General features: G+C 46.6%; 1 protein-coding gene across 1 annotated transcript in view; it reads right to left on the bottom strand.

Moving 5' to 3' along the window:
- Window positions 1–22,171, bottom strand: part of MERTK (MER proto-oncogene, tyrosine kinase) — a 113,849-nt gene that overhangs the window by 68,991 nt on the left and 22,687 nt on the right. The window contains exons 2-4 of the mRNA XM_060168986.1: window positions 20,043–20,463; window positions 9,473–9,573; window positions 6,203–6,376 (exon numbers count right to left, since the gene is read on the bottom strand). Of these exons, the coding sequence (XP_060024969.1) occupies window positions 6,203–6,376; window positions 9,473–9,573; window positions 20,043–20,463 (696 nt within the window). The remainder of the gene's footprint in view (window positions 1–6,202; window positions 6,377–9,472; window positions 9,574–20,042; window positions 20,464–22,171) is intronic.

Below are 22,171 nucleotides of genomic sequence, written 5' to 3'. Positions count from 1 at the left end.
CTGCATGAGGATCCACTGACCCCTCTAAGCCGTCACCTGGGGCAGTCACTTTCCCAGGCAGGCCTGTGACACCTGGCTTTTCACCTTAGCTTCCAGGTCATCAGCTCCCAAATGAGAGGCCCGTTTTGCCAGGCTACATGAACTCGCAAAACTTGGCTTATATTTAGAAAAATCAGCTTTGGCTCGGTCAGAAGACACTCAATCAAAACTTATATTTTGTACATATTTGAGCAGACATCTGCAGGCTAAAACCAGTCATTTGATTTCAATCGCTCTTGTCCAAACTCTTGGGAAACACTTGAGTACACACTACAAGTGACATTCCCAACTGGTTGTGAGGGCAAGAGGAGCCCTGCTAGAAAACAAGAGGATGGAGTTATTTCCTTGAGATCCACCATCTAGTTATAGATCGCAAAGATGAGTTAAGCCCACAGTTCTTCGGTCCTGCAAGGTTGATCAATACTGAGAGTGAAACTGCTCCTTGGGGAACATGATTTTAGGTTAAGCGGGAAGTCATTTTTCCTCTTCGTGTTTCTCTTCAGAGGACACACAAAGTCAGGAAGACGATCTGCAGCTAATTCCCTGGTACAGGGCACCCACTCCGATTCAGAACTGCCCACAAGTAGCCAAACCATCTAGGAGAGCAGATCTGTCTGGGGGCTGAGGTGGTGAACGTCCACAGGCCAAAAGGATGCCAGCAGAGAGAAGTGGAAACTGCTTCCAACCCAGGTTAACTTTCTCCAGAACTGGATGGGCCAAAACTTAAGGCCAAATATAGGCTTCCTGGCTTAATGTATTCAGTGACCTTTCTATTTTTGCTTAATGGCACAAGCTTCCTAACTGGAGACTCATTTATAAGCCTGGGTTGAACACAGCAACCCAGATGTACTAAGAAAGACAGCTCCCCCCTCCCTCACTTTTCTGTTCTCCCTCGGGATGAACAATAACCAGACTGGAATAGACCTTGAAGTTTTAGAGCCCAAACACTTGTGGCTTCCCAGGGAGAAATTCATCCGCACACCCCTCCGTCTCCACCCTACCACCCATTCTCCCGAGCGCCCCCAGCACCAGCGTCTCCACATCTCCTGTTACTGTGTCCTCTTCTCGTGGGCATCCCTCTTACTCCATTATGTCCCACCTAAGTCCATTATGATGGTTCATGCCCCTCTTGCTTGGTCCTCTGTTAGTTTAAAAAAAGACAGCCCCTGACACAAGGTCTGAAAGACATTTGAGGGAACATCCAGCCACAGGATGTTCCCTGGAGGAAAGGACAGTCAGGATCGCTGAGGAATCAGCTTCTAAGAGCACAGTTAGGGCAGTTCTTTGAGTTCTAGGTTAAGGAATCCTGTCCCTTTAATTTTCTTCCCTAGTGTTCATCTTTCTACCCAAAGAGGCAGGAGATAGAAGAATACGCTGCATAAATGAAGGACTCACACTTATTAACTTGGACTTCACTATCTGCCCGGAATTCACTCATTCAACATTTACAGGCACTTGGGATCTATCCGTGAATGAAACAAAGATCCTTAGCCTTAGAGAGCTCACATTCTCATGGAGAAAAGTGGGTGAGAAATAATAAACTTAATAAATAAGTAAGCTGCACGTTCTATTAGAAGGTGATTAGTACGATGGAAAAATAGGGATCAGGGGGTCAGGGTGGGTAGAGAGAAGTGGCTGTGAGTTTAAATATGCAGGTCAGAGGGAGCTCCTTGAGAAATGGCCTCTCAGGAAAGACTCAGGGTGAGGGAACGGGCCAAGTTTATTCTGGAGGGTGACGGAAGGTTCAAACCAGAGGGAACATGTGGGTCAGGCCTTTGTCCTCCAAGTGAGGTGGGGAACCTGGGGCTTTTAGCAGAAGACTGATATGATCTAGTCTGTGTTTTATAAGGATCGTTCCAGCTGCCACGCAAAGACTAGCCCTTCGGCCATAAGGTCCCTTAATTGCTCCAAATTTTTTTCCTGATCTGCAAAATGGGAATTAAAAAATGCCTAACTATATCACAGGTTGCAATGAGGTTCAAAGTAAACCTTTACCAAAAGCACTGTGAGAATTACGAACTGATTTATATAAATTCTCACTATTATTGTTACTGTTGTTATGACAATGAACATTACGAATTACAGCCAATTAACTAAAACCAAAACTAGCTTAGCTGTTTTCTAAATGTGGATTTAAATATAAAATGAGTAGTTTTTAAAAAGTAAAAACCAGAAAGATGAGCCTAAGTCCCCCACTCTTGGTAGAAAGGTAGCTCAAAATTGACAATGAGTTAGTAACTCATATGAAAATTTGTAACAGGTAACATTTCAGTCATTCCTGTAGGCTGCTTCTGTACCAAGGCCTTTACATCCATTATTTCACTGAATCCTCATAAATGTTCTATGAAGTAGACACTGTTATTACCCCTATTTTATATGAAGAAGGTGAGTAAGTTGCCTAGGGACACAGTGGTGAACTGGCATTAGTCTGTTTCACAGCTCGGGGTCTTAACCACTAACCTGTAACGCATCCCATCACTGAACACCATGCAGCAAAAGCTTTCTGCAGTTCTGCTCTTTATTTGGGGACTTTATTTTGCCAATGACAAAGTACTTCCTTGGGGAAAAAAAACTTTGCTTTGAAATAGTTTTCAATTCACAAGAAACTGCAGAAAGAGTAAAGAGTTCCTAGCACCATTCACCCAGGTTCCCCTAAAAGGTAAGATCTTACATGATCATAGTACAACCATCAAAACTAGGAAGGTGACTTTGGTATGATAAATACTTTTTTTTTTTTTTTGGCCGCACCTCGCGGCCTGCAGGATCTTAGTTCCCCCACCAGGGATCGAACCCGCCCCACCTGTAGTGGAAGTGCAGAGTCTTAACCACTGGACCGCCAAGGAAGTCCCTGGTACAATACTATTAACTAAAATACAGACCTTATTCAGATTTCACCAGCTTTTGGTTGTTTTATTTTGTGTGTGTGTGGGGGGGATTTCTATGAAATTTTATTACAGGTACAGATGGAGAACTGTTCCATCACCAAAAAGAAGCTTCCCTGTGCCACCCTTTTTATGAACATCCTTCCCCCAACCTAACATCTGGCAGGAGCTGATGTGTACACCATCACTATAAGTTGTCATTTACGTATGGACACCAAGGGGGGAAAGTGGTGGTGGGATGAATTGGGAGATTGGGATTGTCACATATACACTAATATATATAAAATAGATAACTAATAAGAACCTGCTGGATAAAAAAATAAAATAAAATTCAAAAAAAAGATAATGTTGTCTAAATGGAATTACATAGCATGTGACCTTTTTTTTTTCCCCCTGTACCAATGGGATCATTTATTTACAATTCAGTAAAAGTCTCAGCCCAAACCAGCAAAACCATCTATATGATTGTAGAGAGCCATATACGGGTAATTTGCCTTCTGACAAAAATCTGGAGAGCAGAAAGGTGCCACAAATTGAATTAGGCTCAGACTGTTCAGAAAGGAAATCACAGCTGGAAAACATTTCAAACAGAGATCCCTTCGAAGAGCCTTCCAAGGACAGCCGCCAAGTATATTTTACACGTAACCTTTGAGATTGGCTTTGTTGACTCAGAATAATGCCCTTTAGACAAAGTACTTCTTTGCTCATGGTTCTTGAAGACAGCGCTTACATCACAGAGGAAAAAACAAAACAAAACCGATATCAAGAGGGGAAAGCATATGACCTTCCTGTTCAAACATGTCTCAACAATCAGGGCTCTTTAAACCACTTCCCTACTCAGCAACCTCTTGGTAGAAGGGATGGGAAAAGTTTACTTCAGGGTTAATTCCAAGATAGTTTACTTCAGGGTTAATTCAGGGTTAATTCCAAGATGTTTGCCTACCTGCAAACATTCAGATTTTATTTTATTTTTTTTGCGGTACGCAGGCCTCTCACTGTTGTGGCCTCTCCCGTTGCGGAGCACAGGCTCCGGACGCGCAGGCTCAGCGGCCATGGCTCACGGGCCCAGCCGCTCTGCGGCATAGGGGATCCTCCCAGACCGGGGCACGAACCCGTGTCCCCTGCATCAGCAGGCGGACTCTCAACCACTGCACCACCAGGGAAGCCCTGTTCTATACCTTGATTGAAGTGGTGGTTATGTGAGTGTCTACATTTATCATGACTCACTGAGTGGTGCACTTAATTGCTATGCATTTAACTGTATGTCAATTTAACCTACATATTTCATTGTATGCCCCATAAATCCTCCTTTATGGGACTTAAGCAATCATCCTAGAGAGGGAGGAATGTATTTTTTTTTAATTAATTTTGAACAAATAAGTTACTTGACGATCAATTCCTTGGAGAAACTCAAAGAAAACTCAGATGAAGGCAGAGACATAACATTGCTTGTGGACTCAGGAGTAAGAAAAGTGATTCAGAAACAATACCTCAGGTTGGCATTCACTTGCTGGTCCACTCAGCATAAATATTCAGTGAGTATTACCATGAGTCAGGCACCACCTTGGGAGAGACAAAGTCCCTGTTCTTACTGAGTATACATTCTCTAAGAAGACAGACAAGCAACTAAACAAATAAACAGGGAAATTACAGACTGTGACCAGCGCAGTGAAGGAAGTCCACAAGAATACATGCCTGGGAGTCAATAAAGGAGTGGGGAGGAACTAAAAGAAGCACCAGCAAAGACTTCTGTGCAAAAGTGATGTCTGAGACGTGTCACGGGATGAAGGGCAGATGGAACAACACGGCAAGCAGACAGAAAGAAAGTGCAAAGGTCCTGAGGCAGGGAGAAAGGTGACGTTTCTGAGAAAATGAAAGACAATCAGTGTGACTGGTGCGTAATAAGCAGGGAAAGAGTGGGATGGGTTTGGGCTGGAGAGTTGAGCGGGAACCAGAGCACGCAGGTCCTATGAGCGGGGGCAGGACGGACTCTGAGTGCCAGTCAAAGATAATGGGAAGCCCCTGAAGGGTTCCAGCAGGCGGGGGACACGAACTGCCATGGAGGACGAGAGTGGGGACAAGGCTAGAAGCAAAGAGACCAGTTAGGAAGTTACTGCAGTGCTGTTGGCAAGAGCTGGCAGTGACATGGACCAGGGCACTGCAGCAGTGACAGAGAAAAGACAGATTTGAGAGGTACTGTTGGAGCAGAACTGACAACCTGCTGATGCATTCAGTGTGGAAAAGGAGAAGGAAGGAAGGATGGGCAAATGGTGATATCATTTACTAAGATGGGGAACTCTGGGGCAGAGCAAGTCTTGGGGGGAAATCAACAGTTTCATTTTAAGACGCTTCCATATCCAGTAAGTGGAAATGCCAAGCAAGGAGCCTGAAGCTCAAGAGGGAGGTCTGAGCTGGAGGCACGAAGTTCAAGGTTGTCATCACACAGATGGTCGCGAAGCCAGGGGCCCAAAGGAACTCTCAGAGGTGGGTCCAGGACTGAGCCCTAGGGCAGCCTCCCACATTCAGAACTCCTGTCAAGGGAAGAGGACGAGTCGGGAGGCAGGAAGGAAGCCAGGAAGACAGGGCTTCCTGAAGGTCACCTCTGGCGTGCGCATCCCTCAGAACGTTTGCTGAGTGTGTGAAAAAAGGAAGGATCAGGGCTGGTAACCTTGCCAGACGTTGCTGGAAGATGCAGTGACAGGAGCCAAAGAGGAGCCCACTGGATTCAGCGGCACAGAAACATCAGTGGTGCAGACCCCGAGAGCGCTGTCGGAGGAGCACGGCAAGGAAGCCAGGGCACGCCCATTCAGAGGGAAATCAGATGACCGCTGACCATCAGGGCGGCCACGGCCTCACAGTGACTCAGTCCTCCCGCAGCCAACCCTGTGGCCAACACACCTTCCTTGCCGCCAAACCTCGCTGAGGTCGTCCCATCAGTGGTTCCTGAAATGCAAGCCCTGCCAGCCAGCAGGGCCACAGCTGCCATGGAAGACGTGAGCAGGGCTCCCGCTGCCCAGGCTCAAGGACTCTGGCCACTTCGCCAACTTAACCACAGACACCCACAGTGGCCGTATCCCCACGCCCCAGTCCTGCCCTGTGACCTCTGACCCCCGAGATTCCCACCCGCCTCCCCCTCCACCTGGCCCCTACCCTCAGCTGCCTCACCTGCGGTTTCATCCGCCTCGACTCCCTGCTGCCGTGCACACGGCGCTCATCAAACTTCTGCTCCCCTTCCACCATTCCAGGGCAAACAGTATGGAAATCCCACAACTCAGACTCACCAGGGACAGTCAGAACGGAGGGGGATTTTTCTGGAAGTTCATTGACACGGCTGCTGTTCTGAACCCAGAAAATGTTGACGGGCTCAGGTGGGCCCACGGCCTGACAGGTGAGGTTGAAGGCTGTGTTTCTGGTGACATTCATGCTCTCAGGCTGCCTCGTAAAGTGAGGAAGTCCTGCAGAGGAAGAGGTGAGTAAAAGAAGGTATCAGGTCCACAGGCCGAGGCACAGCCCCCAGGGGAATGGAAACCACACGGGAGCTTGGCAGCGGGAGCCTTCTCTGTCCACCACCCAGGTCTGAAACGGCCAGTTTTCACCTCCCTGAAGTTGGGTAGGAAAGAACAAAGGGGCTAATTCCTGCCAGCCTAGCTCTAGCCTGTCTTCTAGGACACTTTCCCAAAGGAGTAATGGTGATTCAGAACTGTTTTTTTTCAGAAGGGAGGCCTGGCAGTTCTGAAATTAGGTGTTGCTCAAACTCCTGGGAAAGGCTGGCAGGTTTTCAGGATTCCTTACCAATAAACACAAAGTGAAAACGAAGCCACATAAGAGTCTGCCCAATTTTTTTTTTCTTTTTTAAATTTAAGCATACTTGATTTACAACGTTGTTATTAGTTTCAGGTGTACGGCAGAGTAATTCAGTTACACATATGTAAAAATATATTTTTTCAGATTCTTTTCCATTATAGGTTATTACAACATATTGAATATAGTTCAATATCAACTATATTGTGCTATACAGGAGGTCCTTGTTGTTTATCTATTTTATATATAGTAGTGTGTATATACTAATCCCTAACTCCTAGTTTATCCCTTCCCTTCTTTCCCCTTTGGTAACCACAAGTTTGTTTTCTATGTCTGTGAGTCTGGTTCTGTTTTGTAAATAAGTTCCTTCGTATCATTTTTTTAGATTCCACATATAAGTGGTATCATATGATATTTGTCCTTCTCGGTCTGACTTACTTTACTTGTATGATAATCTCTAGGTCCATCCATGTGGCTACAAATGGCAATATTTCATCCTTTTTATGGCTGAGTAATATTCCAGTATATACACCACATCTTCTTTATCCATTCATCTGTTGATGGACGCTTAGGTTCCTTCCATGTCTTGGCAATTGTAAATAGTACTGCTGTGAACACTGGGGTGCATATATCTTTTCAAATTAAAGTTTTTGTCTTTTCCAGATATATGCCCAGGAGTGAGATTGCTGGATCATATGGTAACTCTATTTTTAGTTTTTAAGGAACCTCCATGTTGGCTGCATCAATTTACATTCCCACCAACAGTATATGAGGGTTCCCTTTCCTCCACACCCTCTCCAGTGTTTATTATTTGTAGACTTTTTTGGATGATGGCCATTCTGAACGGTGTGGTCTGCCTGTTTTTGAGGACAACCTATTTTGTGTGAGACTTTCAGGTGAGGGATAATAAATTTTAAAATCTGTACACTCGTACAGGGCTGAGCACTTCTCCAAGCACATTCTCATGAAAAGAGTATAGACAGAGTTACACAGTTACAACCCCAAGATCTCCCGCTATGATCCCAGAACCGGGGTCATAGGGAAGGGACGTTAAGAATAGCTCAGAGAAAACCAGTTGGTACTTATTTGGGGCATGTGACAAAAATTTGACAGATCAAGCTAACTGGCCTCAGACGTTTAAGCTGTGTTCTTTTGGGACTGGGAGCTCACAGATCTGGTCCCAGCAGGACTGATGTGGGAGTGGTAAAATGGGATTCTTTTTTCATGTTTCAAAGTTTTGCAAAACTCCATTTGCACCTAACTCATTCCTGCCCTGGGCATTTTTTCTGGGATTTTACAAGTGAAATGTCCTCTGAATAGTTTTCCCAGGTTAGCAGCAAATGTAGCAACCCTCCCCTCTGGCTGATGCGGACAGATCCCTGTGGCACTGGCTGTGCAGCCTGGGATGGGCTCAGAGCAAAGCTCCAAAAGAGACTCCTCTGAGGGGCCCCTCCCTCAGGCCTCCTGCAGCATTAGAGGGTATCAAGTTCATGTCTGCAAAAGAAAGGGTAGCACAGCAGCCTTTTTGTGGGAGATGCTTCTCGTTGAAGTTCCTTGAAAAGCTAATCACCTGCTCTAAAGCCTTTGATGAGGAGGGTCAGGAGAAAGCAGAAAAGTTGTTCTGAAGGCTCTGCACCTCAGCGAGCAGGGATGCAGAGACCCTGGAGGGCAGCCCCTAGGACAGTGGGGAGCGGCCACTTGGGGTGATAATGAAGATGCTTCCTCCTCAAAGCCTCACTTGACAGGCCCTGCCATTGCCGAACCGGACGTGCAAACCCCGAGATGCAGGACCCGGGCCCACCTGGCCTGGCTCACCTGTGCATCAGCTCACGTTCCCCACGAGAGTCCAACTTCCTTGAGGGCAGAGACTGCCTTCTCCTTGCCTGTCGCTCCAGCTCCCCCACCAAGCCCATCTCATGTCATGGCATCGAACTGCACTGAATCACGCGCCTGACAAATCCTAGGGCCTGAAAAGGAATCCCAGGCCGAGCTGCAGGCCCAGTCAAGAAAACGGCTCACTCTCCCTGACTTCCCCGTCTGCATAAGCAAGACAGTAAAAGATACTGAATAATAAACAAATTGGCACTTGACCAGGTGAGTGGCATCTGGTGCCAGCACTGAGAACTGGACAATAGGTTGCATTTTGTTTCTTAACATAAAAAGACCTCAGTTGCTTTAAACTGTAAATAACCTTAGGACAAGGAGGTCCACGATCTCTTTTTAGCTCAGCCATAGCGCGTAGGATAGAGCTAAATCTCTACGAATTAAGTGAATTTCATAACTACCTAAAGTCTACAAAGCAGATGGCCTTGTAAAATTTCAGTGCTTATGGATTTGCAAGGTTTGCATACAGAGTTACCAATGGGATAAATTAGGAATTTGAGAGTAACATATATATGCTACTATATATAAAATAGATAAACAACAAGGACCTACTGTATAGCTCGGGGAACTAGCCTCAATATTTTGTAATAGCCTATATGGGAAAAGAATCTGAAAAAGAGTATATATACACACAAATACATATATACATATATATACACACACATATATAATAAACTGAATCACTTTGCCGTATACCTGAAACTAACACAACATTGTAAATCAACTATACCTCAATCAAAACAACTAAAAAACAAACAAACAAATGGGCATGCCAAACTCTGGAGCATTATACACGAAGCGATTAATGCAGGCTCTACAACAAACCGCCCTGTGGCAACTGGACACCCTGTGGCCTCTGGACTCACCTTGCACCTCGACGTAGATGGGGTCAGACACGATCTCGTCGTTGTTTATTTTCATCTTACAGATATACGACCCATTGTCTGAACGCTGCACACTGGTTATGCTTCCGGGAGAAACACAAAGATATTTATCGTGACGACCTTTAGAGTTCCTACTATAGGAATGGAACATTCTTCAACTTCTTTGTCCTTCGCGGTGATGATTAACATGGCTAATGTGTGTCACGTGTGTCTCAACACGGCTAGGTCACAGTACCCAGATCCTTGGTCAAACGTTACTCTAGATGTAAAGATATTTTTCTGTGAAGGTGTTTTTCAGGTGTGATGAATATTCCGACCAGTCGACTCAAAGCAAAGCAGATGACCCTCCATCGCTTGCGTGGGCCTCGTGTAGTCAGTTAAATGCCTTATGAGCATAGACTGAGGTCTTCCGAGGAACAGGAAATCCTGCCTCCAAACTGCATTTGGGCCTCAAGGCTGCAACATCAACTCTTCCCTGGGGCTCCCACTGACACCCCACAGATTTCAGAGTTGGCAGCACCCACAATTACATTAGCCAATCCTTAAAATAAATTTCTCTCGCTCTCTTTGTGTGTGTGTGTGTGTGTGTGTCCTCTACCGGTTCTGTTTCTCTGAAGAACCTGGTCTAACACATATATTGTCACTCGTCTGGATTTCCATGGTAGGCTCTGTACCAGGGTTCTCTGTATCAGAGTACCACCCCTCCAGGCATTTTGCAAATTTGTGGAGTTGTTTTGGATGGTCACAAATAACTAGGGGTGACATGGTTTTCAGGGGCCAGGGGCAACTTTTCCACATCCCAAATGACCTTCTTCTTTTTATTTATTTTTTTTTTGCGGTACGCGGGCCTCTCACTGTTGCGGCCTCTCCCGCTGCGGAGCACAGGCTCCGGACGCGCAGGCTCAGCGGCCATGGCTCACGGGCCCAGCCGCTCCGCAGCATGTGGGATCTTCCCAGACCGGGGCACGAACCCGTGTCCCCTGCATCGGCAGGCGGACTCTCAACCACAGCGCCACCAGGGAAGCCCCCAAATGACCTTCTGAGACTAGAACCTAATCTCACTGTACACACACACAAAGTATTTTGCCTGGTGTTAATATCCATGTCATTTCCCAGGACCGTGAAAATGGAGGGCCAGTATCCCTTTGTCCTGTTTGGAACTTGGCTGTGACTCAGTCATCGTCTGGAAGATGGATCACCGACAGCACTGCTCCGTCTGCAGCTGCCGTGTGCCTGGGGGCAAGTCACTGTGGACTTTATTATAATCTCTCCTGGTGTGGTCACACCCAGCATTTACATATTCACATGCATATTATTTAATTATCAATTGCCTTCCTTTCGTTTCCCTCTTATTACAGGATGAACATAAGATATCTTATATAAACAGGCAGCCTTGGCTCTAAGAGGTTCAGAGTCCTGCTTGCCAATTTCCCAATGTGTTTACAAACAGGGAGTTACACCACAGACGTGAAACCCGCTCTTAGCCGGGGTGGGAAGGGGTGAGACAATGAGGCACACTTTGAAATGCTCTCAGATGCTCTCCTACAGAGGATGCCTTTATTAGCCCCAAGCACTGATTTCTTCTCTGCCCATCAGACACAACCAAGAAGACTGTGAATGAAGGAAAAAGAAAAAAGAAGAAAAACGTGGAGGGGTCCACCTGCCTTCCTAGCAGCTTGTTCCCCAATATAACCAGTTTATCCCAAAGCAAAATAAAATCTGTCCTCAACCTGTCAAGGGCTACGGCTTAAGGCTTAAAAGAGACCAGGAAGCTGGCAAGGTCAGAAGGGGCAGCTGCCAGGGTTATTAACACAGCACAGTCACCACCAGGAGCTGACAGGCGGCAGTGAAGGGTCCCCGGCCTCTAGAAGCCACGGTTTTCAGAACAAACACTGGACACTGTAAATACCGCTTCTCCCAACACTATTCTGCAGACCCCTATTAGCCTATGATAAACAGAGTAACGAAGGTACACATCAAGAACGGCATCAGGGGGCTTCCCTGGTGGCGCAGTGGTTGAGAGTCCGCCTGCCGATGCAGGGGACACGGGTTCGTGCCCCGGTCCGGGAAGATCCCACATGCCGCGGAGCGGCTGGGCCCGTGAGCCATGGCTGCTGAGCCTGCGCGTCCAGAGCCTGTGCTCCGCAACGGCAGAGACCACAACAGTGAGATGCCCGCGTACCGCCAAAAAAAAAAAAAAAAAAAACGGCATGAGTCAGAACTACGAGGGCCAGAGCTGCTTGGGTTAGCATCACCTCCTTAACGGTCTCAGGATCCAGCAGTGTGACGGTCCCCTGTCCCCTGCATTTCCTGATGTGCCAATCTAAGCAGTGCCCCATTGACTGGGAATACTCTGTCTTCCCCTCTCCCCTCATTCCTATGTAGGAGCAATATAATTCTGGAAGGCACCGGATGAATGACTGTTGGACTTGGGGAGGATGCAGGGGTCAAGGAAAGGCCGGTCTCTCCATGCTTTAGGGCAGGAGCTGAATGTCACAATGTTTAGAGGTCACCAGGAGAAGACAGAAAGAGACCTCACAGGACAAATATCTCCAAATAACAGGCTAGCTGACGCTTCCCCTAGAATCTGCCAGGATATCAAGGTGACAGGAAGGGGCTGAAGAAAGCGGGAGGGGAGCAGGCGTCTAGGACGATGCGCTGCCCATCGTGGGTAACACCCAGAGGCTGGATGGTACGACGTGGCTTTCAGCAGCTCCTGCAGATTCTCCACGGCTGACCTGTCTAGTCTTAGCAGTTCCAAGGGAAACCAAGGTTACGGCTACTGAAGAGAGGATCCTTTCTACTCATCACTTTACAAGAAGCAACATTTTCTTGAGGCAAGACTCAGGGAGGGGCTGGCTGCGGCAGACGATGAGATCTGACAGGCTGAGGACACCTACGCCCTCGGAAAACTGGGCTCTGGCTCACGGCCTGGGACCCCAGTGCTGTAGCAGGCTTGCTGCATGACTCAGTGAGCCAGGGACTGGAGAGGAAGTGAAGGCCAGAGAGGGAGGCAGGGCACATCCCCAGGGGGACTGCACCCAGCCCAGGTATGGTCAGCACTCCGGGAACCCAAGAAGCCAGCAGGCACAAATAACCTTCGGCAGCAGAAATCAGACCACACAAAAAAGTCCAGGCGTACCTTCAACTAACCAGCAAGGAAAATTCAGACTAGGAGTAAAGCACGAGAATGCAAAGGGAACGTGATCAAAACTTGGTCTTTACTCATTCGCGTCAGGCAGGATCTAGCGTCACTGGGTGAAAAGGACAACGTGTCTGCATTAATTAGCAAGTCCAGATCCATCTTACCTATAGCACAGGAAACGTTTTTCACAAATAATTCTCTTGTTGCTTTCTAGACATCACGTAAAGGCTCCCAGGATGATGGCAGTGTGGGGGGGTGGGACTGGAGATGGGTGACTGGTCCCCAATCTCCTCCCTCTCCCCCGCAGAAACAGCAGGAAAGGCTCTGAGCTCAGAATAGCAACCTAGGCATTCGGACGATGACTGAGTAAGGAGTTCCAGAAAGAACACAGAAAGGGGAGGAGGGAGGCATCATTCAGGAAAATGTCCAGAACTGGCGATACGGGTCTTCCCTAACCTGACACCTAGGTGGGCAGCACAGCCAGAGAGACAAGACCCACCAAGGGGCTTCACCAGGCAACGGCACACCTCTAAGACAAAGTGGAGACCCCCCAGAAGCTTCCAGAGAAAAGAAAAGCAGGTGATTTACGAGTGAATCAGAAACGTGTCATGCTTCTCAAGAACAACTCAGAGCGAAAAGGAAACGGAGCAATGATTTCAAGATGACAGCAGGAAATTATTTTCCTTTAAAATTCTGTATCTGGCCAAACTACCTCAAGGTGGAGGTGGGAAAAACATGGCATTTTCAGACATGTGAGGGCCCAGCAAGTGAGTAGAGGCTGGGCTCCATGCCAAGGTGACGGGGTAAAGCCAGGAAGACGGGGAGCTGGGCTCCAGGGAACAGATGCTGGAAGTCAGCAGGAACGAGGCTCCCCAAAATGAAAGCAAAGTTGACTCAGCCACAGACCCCAGACCTGGAGGGCAACGTGTCTGGGCTGGAGGAAAAGGGACAGCTCCAGGACTGGCGCCTCCAAGGAAAAACACCAGTCCTGAGAATCTGGTCATTGTGAGAGGAGACGCATTATTTTCCTTTAAAACGTGGGGGGAGAATGAGCGATTGAAACTTAGACAATTCAGTGAACCAACAGGCAAGGAAACTATTAAATTCAGGAAAATCAAAAAGCTCTATAACAAGTACGATGTAATTACAGTTGACTACATGATTTGGCTGAAAATAGCATTTCCATAGCCACAAAAATTGTGAACTCTGGGTACTGATTTAACCACAGCTATGAGTAGTACCCTATTAGATTAACACACCATGCTGGGGCCTGGCACGGGCATGCACACACACCACACGTACACATACACACACACACGACTCATGGACTGAATATCTCTGGAAAGCTACCCAGTAAACGGGTCACCTCAGCTCCCCACTGGGAAAGAGCAAGGGGGCTGGAATGCAAGAGATAACTTTTGGACAGTTAGACTACTTTACCGTGTGCAGACACTTAAAAAAAAAAGTATAAGAATTCCATCAGCTTTTGGTCAAACATCTGAACAGGGGAAGACCAAAGAAACCACAGATTCTGCCACAGTGTCTAGACAGGAACCACCTGGAGAGAGCCATGGCGGTGGGACAGCAGCTGCAAAAGCCCATCACACCAGCATCCCCTCAGCTGACGTAGCCCCAGGGCATCCTACAAGGACACACAGCATCTCTCTGGCCCTCAGACCTATTACAACTAGGCTGGCCTGCTCAGAAATGGCTCGCAAGGAGTACCTAAGCTCTCAAGCCTTCTTAGAAGACATATAAAAAAGGACCAATATTGGATGAATGCCTAGAGTAGTCAAATTCACAGGGAAAGAATGTGGAATAGAGGTTGCCGAGGGCTGGAGGGTAGGGGGAGCGGGGAGTTTGTGTTTCACGGGTATGGAGTTTCAGTTTGAGATGATGAAAGAGCTCTGGAGATGGATGGTGGTGACAGTGGCATGACGTCGTGAATGTACTCAAGGTCACTGACTTGGATATTCAAAAAGGGTTAAAATGGTAAGTTGTTTTTGTTTTGTTTTTTTTGCGGTATGCGGGCCTCTCACTGTTGTGGCCTCTCCTGTTGCGGAGCACAGGCTCCGGACGCGCAGGCTCAGCGGCCATGGCTCACGGGCCCAGCCGCTCCGCGGCACGTGGGATCTTCCCGGACCAGGGCACGAACCCGTGTCCCCTGCATCGGCAGGCGGACTCTCAACCACTGCGCCACCAGAGAAGCCCTAAAATGGTAAGTTTTATGTTATGTGTATGTTACCACAATAAAAAAAAAAGCCATGAAAAATGGAAAGAAAATCTTTTAAAAGAAATGCAAAGACGATCCACTGCTAAGCATCCTGTTTTACCCTCTGCCGTCGTTCAAACGGCGCTGACAGCATTCCATGGATGACCCGAGTTCAGGGATCTTGGACAAAACCTGAGCTGAAAGGAAGTCTGAATATAAAGCAAGTCCAAAAGTCTCAGGGATCAATGTCTAAAAATAACTTTTCCAGCTGATGGTTTGGCTCAACAAATTAGGTTCTTACTTTCTAGATGTTTGGCTGATTTCTCATGCACGATTCCATTTTGGGGTAAAGAACAGCCAGCAATGGTACCAGGCAGATGCACACCCGCACCCCGCCCCGCCTGTGGCAAGGGTCTCGGCACGCAGCGCCTGCGGGGGCGCCGCCAACACAAGCGTCTCAGGCGCCAGGAGCCCGCAGGGACCCAAACTACCTACTTAACATGTTTACCAAGAAAATGTAGGAAGAAAGTAAAATCCTTCTAGCTTTAGCTACTGGGAAGGATGCCAGAATTTCAAGAGTACTGGGAATACCTAGACTACAAAGAAAACAAACATCAAATACTTTCCCTCCTCCATAAATCACCCAATAACTAAATGTGCAGGGCCTGTCAGTTTACAGGAACATCAGCTTCTGTTTTTGCTTGAGGGTGAGTCTCCCCAAGTCTTCTGATCTCAAGGCTGGTGCCTTCCTGATGAGGGAGTGTTTCCACCAAAGCGAGAGAGCTTTCTACACCCCATACCAGATTTTAGAGCTATGTCCCACAAATTACACCGTCCTTTAGAGACTTCAGGGGAAGCTCTTGGCTAAAGAGGGTCCTGGGGCTGGACGAGCTGATAACAGGTGTAGATGGGGCGGGATACTGGTTGGAGCGTCAAGGGGGATGCTCAGCCTGGTGACCTAAGTCCCACAGTCTAGCAACTGCTTTCAAGTGATGTACCCTGCAAGGGGTGGTGGGGGGTAAGTAGGGAGGGTGGTGCGGATTTTCAGTATTCATCACCAAGCTATCAGTTAAGAATACTCCAACCTACTAGCAGACACTGAATGCTTCCTACACCCATGAATGAAAGATGACTCGACTCTATCAATAATAATAGACATCTAAGTGAATCGTGAACTGTTAGCACAGGATAGACCCAGCTCAAGAGGGCATCTGGATTTGAAGTCCCACATCAGTTACTTCTTCCCTTGTGTATGCCACCAACCTTGGCATTTTGAAAATAATTTTTAAGGTTTTCCCTTTATAGTTTCATTTGCACTCTCTATAAATGAATCTGTTTTACAATAGCAAGTTACAGTGGCATTAAAATAAATATTAAAAAATATTAAATAATAATTAAATATAAATATTAAATAATATTAAAATATTTTGAAGACTTTTAGCAATATAGGTAAATGTTCATCATACAATGATAAGTGCATGAAATAAGACATACATCTATGTAATAAAATACTAATTTGATTTCAAGCATCTTAGAGTTCTATATGCTTGGAAAAGTTTTCTTGGGGTTGTGGGCCATAGTTTCCTTCTCTGTACTTGTTTGGTATCTTCCAAGTATTTAACAAAATACATATAACTATGAAAACAAAATACATATGTAACTATTAAAATAACTTAAAAAATGCACATATATAGGAGCTAAGACCAAGTAGTTTCAGAAATCTTCTGGGGATACTCTCACGCATGATGCCAAAACAAATCTCCTGTAAGCTTTCCAGGGTACATGGGACTCATGCTGAAATGCCCGTGAGCTCCTCCTATCATTCCCACCCTCCCACACCTAGTTTCAATAAACTGAGGGTTGACTACAAGATGTGGTCCCCCCTGAGCAGCAGAAGTGTCCTTCCCTTGGTCCTGATGCAGGGCCCTCCTCCCCTAAAGGCCAAATTTAAAATCTGATGGCAACACTACCTTAAACACATCACCACCACCTTAGCGCTTCTGCACTTGACATTTGAGTCTTCCTTCCCCTCCATTCTGTTCACAAGCAGAAGGACAGGGACCAGGTCTGTCCTTCGTGTCTCAATGCCCAGACATTCAGGGCAAGGCTGGCTGATTTTATAACTAGTGGGCAGTTGCCTGTGTTGTGATTTGAAAACAAAATCTCTATTCCTTGTGTCCAAAATGATGTCACCAGTCAATGTTCAAGCTTTCCTTAGTGTAAATTACTTATCCCATTCTTGCCTTCCTTTGGAAAGGAAAGCACTATGATGGCCACTGTGAGAGAGTGGAAGGAATAACAGATGAAAGTTCCAGTGCTTTAAATCTGCATGCCTCTTAAACTACACCTTCAACCAGGACAGGTTTTGTTTTAGGGTCAAAGACCAGAAGCGTGACTAATCCTAACGTTTAGAATGAGGAGTTTGGGAGTTTAAGTGTGGGGTGGGCAAAAGCCAAGGGTCTGCATGATATGAAAGAGAAAACATGAACCAATATCAGGCTAAGAGAGTTAAACGCAGCATCCACAATCCTGCCAGGCTTCAGCGACTCACAGCTGCTTCGTATTTAAAGCACAAGTGCAGGTGCAAACTGTGGACTCCCCGATCCGGAGACCTAATCATTTCAAAATTCGTGTCCATTCTGTCCTTTTATATTATAATAACCTTATAGAAAAATGGTTCCGTGATCTAACTTAAAATACTTTGTGTTTTTCTTTATAGTTCCTCTGACCCCTGCCTATATACGGACATCTATCTTTTGCACATTCCCTTAAATAAACGTGGTCCATGCCGGTCCTGTTAGTGGCAACTCCAGCAAAGTTGCAGGCTCACGAATTCCTGATAAAATGGCATCTATTGAAAACCTAGAACTAGTGTTTAACTCTTCACTGTTTCTGGGAACCAGAGTGGATTTCCTCAGGGCCCGTGAAGATTTGAGAAGAGAGGATACTGCAGGTGTGCATATCAGGCTCCCTGGTTAAGGATGACCAGCTCACTACCTAGTGATCTGTGCAAGACACCCTCCTCTTAAGGACCTCAGGGTCCTCATATAAAAAACATCAAACTAGGGTCTCCAACATCCTTCTCTCTTGGGAAGAAATGACACAAATATTGATAATCTTGATCAAGTCACTATAATTCACTGAATCACCCACCGCTACAGTGCTGCCTGTACATTACTTTAATCAAGTTGAAGAATATCCTAATGGTGGACTTACTGCTGTTCCAGATATTACTCAGTTCAGCTGAGTGTCCATCCTTTGCAAGAATTCTGATCACGAAATTTGCTTAGTTGGGAGGTCACATAAGATTTTTTTCTCTTCCAAATGAGTTTATGAGAGTTCAGCCGAATACATGCAAAAGTATACATTCTTCTCTAAAGTTCTCAAAATATCACCCAGTCACCTTCTGAACTCTAAAAACATCAGTTCAGAATAAGACACTGTCTAAGTTTAAAAACTCTCCAAATCTTTTGAATATCTAATGGCCCCTTAGAGCACACCTAGAGCTGCCAGTCAGGCGGTCCAAACTCATCTCCTTGGCAAGAAGACCAGGGAAGATGCAGCGGCTCACCCACGGTCTCATGGGGGCCGGTGGCAGGACCCCCACTTGGGACTCGCAGTCCAGAGAGCAAGGCTGTGCTTTCCTCCTAAATGACCCCGGGTGAGACAAATATGCCAGCTTTTTGTTTCTATAAGCCTTTAAACCTCATTCATTATGAAATGGTGATTTTAATTCTCCCATCAGAAGCTGTGTCTATATAATGGAAAAACATCTGTGTTTTGTAGTTGATGGAGAAAAAAATATAGCCATGGGCAAGACACCCGAGTCTTGACACTGGCGGAGAATGGCAGCACGAGAGACCCAGCCAGAGGTTAAATCGACCAACGGGAAATGCGGAAATTGTTTTCTTTCCTTGATGATGACCAAGATAACTTGGAAAATGCTAAAAAGGGGGTCATCTTATGAATGTGTTGACACGCTAAACTCTAACTGGAGTCATCAGGTCTATGGTAACCCCGAGGTGGTTTTCTGAAAAGGAAACACACAATGATTCACCAGAAGACATGACACAGTCTGGAAGAGGCCCAAACATCAGGTTGGAGAAAGTAAAAACACAGCAGATCAAAGAGGACTCCACTCGGAGTGGAGGAATCCCCAATAAAAGCCTCCTGAGTCAACGCTGCTCCGAATTCATTTAGAAACTTTAGTGACCACAGTCCACCTAATTCTAAAACTGTACATGCCAGGAAGTCCTGGTGTAAACACAAACAAACAAAACCCCTCCTGGCTAAGAGGAAAGAGTAGAGAATGAAAAGGGACGGAGAGAAGAGAAGCAGCTGTCTCACTGTCTCCAGTATCTGCGGTATGAGGACTCAATCCTTGGGACGATGGATTAGTCCACATTTATGTCCTGGCCTGGCTTATCCGTGTCACCCCCTCCAACTCACTGGGCCTGCCCCTGCCGACACAAAGTGGAATGCTGAGATGGGGAGGCACGTGGCCGAAGATCTGTCTCAATTCCCCAGACTTCACACTTTCCGCCTCCTTCCTACCCCAACATCTGCAGCCGCAGGGGGTGCTGGGAGAGGGAGAAGGGAGAGGAGATAGGGCAAACGAAAGGGGTGGAGGGCTGCCTTGTTTCACAAGTTCCACGCCCACCTGGTGAGTTAGATGTCTCCTCCTGCCAGGTAGGAACACTGTTCTCACTCGCTGGGAGAGCTCTTGAGTCCAGCAGGCCTTGACAGGACTTACAGGCCAGCTGGGAAGAGCATTTGATCACCAAGAGTTCCAGTAGGGCCAAAAGCCAATAGAAAAGAAATCAGCAATACAATCAGCTATTAATCTACCCTCTAAATGGACCAGTGGGGACGCTAACACAGAAAACAGACGGCTGTTATTTCTTTACAAGCCTTTTGCTTTTGAATCAGCAAAAGCACAACAACAACTTTTTTTTTTTTTTTTTTTGCTGTACGTGGGCCTCTCACCGCTGTGGCCTCTCCCGCTGCGGAGCACAGGCCCCGGACGCGCAGGCCCAGCGGCCACGGCCCACGGGCCCAGCTGCTCTGCAGCACGTGGGATCCTCCCGGACCAGGGCACGAACCCGCGTCCCCTGCATCGGCAGGCGGACTCCCAACCACTGCGCCACTAGGGAAGCCCCACAACATTTTAAAAGAAAGGAAGAAAGAACACTTACCTGAAGGAAGCGATGATTGCTGTAACTTCATCATCTGGATAAAATTGAGTAATTGCATGATGGGCCCCCAGCAATTCCTTCCCATCTTTCCACCAAGAAATAGTTGCACTGTCCTGGTATATATTAGGTATGTTGATCGAGCAATTAAACTTGACATCTTTGTGTTCAGAAAGTATTATGTGGCCAACCGTGTGATTAAACGCAAGAGGCAGTAGGGACGTGGATCTGGCGGAGGTCACTCTGGGAAGGGCTGCATTTCCGGTGTGCGGTCTTCCAGGCTGGATGGGTGGAAACGTGGAGGTGGGCTGGAACCCACTGGTGTGAGGAAAGGAAAATGGTGTGTGGTCAGTCTGCAGGCTTCCCGGGAAAGATGTGGGGAACAGCGGGTTGGGCTTGGTTTCTTCGCTCACCTCAGCGACAGCTGCAAAACAGAAGATTGGATTTTTAGCCTTTTAAATAATGGAGTTTTCCAAGTAGGTCCCCAACTTAATAGGCCATGATGAGAGAGTGACGGGCATCCTGAATGTCCTCAGAAAGCATGAGTGGAATTTATTTAACGCACACGAATAGCGTGAATATTCTTTCACAAGTTCATTCATTTGCTTACTTCCTTCTTTCTGAAGAATACATAAGAAATATAATGCCTCTGTCAAAATTTTTTCTTTTTTTAAATTGAGACATAATTGATATATATATATATATATAACATATTTGTTTCAGGTGTACAATGCAGTGATTCCATACTTGTATATTTTGCCAAATGATCGCTGCAATAAGTCTACTTAATATCCATCACCACACATAGTGAGACACTTTTTTTTCTTGTGATAACTTTTAAGATCTACCCTCTTAGCAACTTTTAAATATATGATACAGTACTATTAACTACAGTCAGCATTAACTCCATTGCATCGCCAGGACTTACCTATTTTATAACTGGAAGTTTGTATCTTTTGACCACTTCACCCATTTTTTTTTTTTTTTTTTTTGGCCACCGCGCTGCGTGGCATGTGGAATCTTAGCTCCCCAACCAGGGATCGAACCCACGCCCCTTGCATCGGAAGCACGGAGTCTTAACCACTGGGCCGCCAGGGAAGACCCTCAACCAGTTTTTGAAATTCGTGACTCATTCCAAATCCCTCATACCCATCTCACCAGCATGGCAGGCAGGTGATTGCGCCTGAGATCACCTTCCTACTGTCTTCTCAGTCACAAGACTATGCTTGGTCAACAGTCTTGCAAAGGCTGCTACTGGTCATAAAGGGGCGAGTTTACAATTATTGTGCCTCAGCATGACCCACCCTAAGCATGGGGGAAAAAAAATCAACATGTGCTTATGTCACCAGCTATAGAATGACTTGGAGCTTCCAGCAAAATGCTTGCCTGCAGGAATAGACCTGGAAATATTTTGATTTCATTTGACCCACAAGAATTTCTAAAAATATAGGCTCACATCAGTTGTACTTTTAGTTTTTTTTTTTTTTTTTTTTTTTGTGGTACGCGGGCCTCTCACTGTTGTGCCCTCTCCCATTGCGGAGCACAGGCTCTGGACGCGCAGGCTCAGCGGCCATGGCTCACGGGCCCAGCCGCTCCGCGGCATGTGGGATCTTCCCGGACCGGGGCACGAACCCGTATCCGCTGCATTGGCAGGCGGACTCTCAACCACTGCGCCACCAGGGAAGCCCGTACTTTTAGTTTTAATGGCATTTTTGGAACGTACATTCTATACTAGTTGTAATTTATTCAAATACATTGACCACGGGTGGTGAGACAGGCAGGGAGGAGAGACACAGGCTGGCACCTTGTGGGTGAGTGACGGGGGTACACAGAGGCACCTCATGCCTCCTGTCATGCTCAGGACGTCATACCTTCCAGCGCTCCTGGGTGTGAGTGTGCAGGGGGTGCAGACTTAGCAAACAAGAACAAAAGACACCCAGTTAAACTTGAATTTCAGATAAACAACAAGTAATTTTTAGTATAGGGACTTCCCTGGAGGTCCAGTGGTTAAGACTTCGCCTTCCAGTGCAGGGGCTGCAGGTTCGATTCCCGGTCGGGAAACTAAGATCCCACATGCCTCGCGGCCAAAAAACCAAAACATAAACCAGAAGCAATATTGTAACAAATTCAAT

The sequence above is a fragment of the Lagenorhynchus albirostris genome, chromosome 13, assembly GCF_949774975.1.
Source record: "Lagenorhynchus albirostris chromosome 13, mLagAlb1.1, whole genome shotgun sequence".
NCBI classification, from domain to species: Eukaryota; Metazoa; Chordata; class Mammalia; order Artiodactyla; family Delphinidae; genus Lagenorhynchus; species Lagenorhynchus albirostris.
Note: the sequence above shows the minus strand (reverse complement) of the source record. Positions and strands in the feature narration are given on the sequence as shown.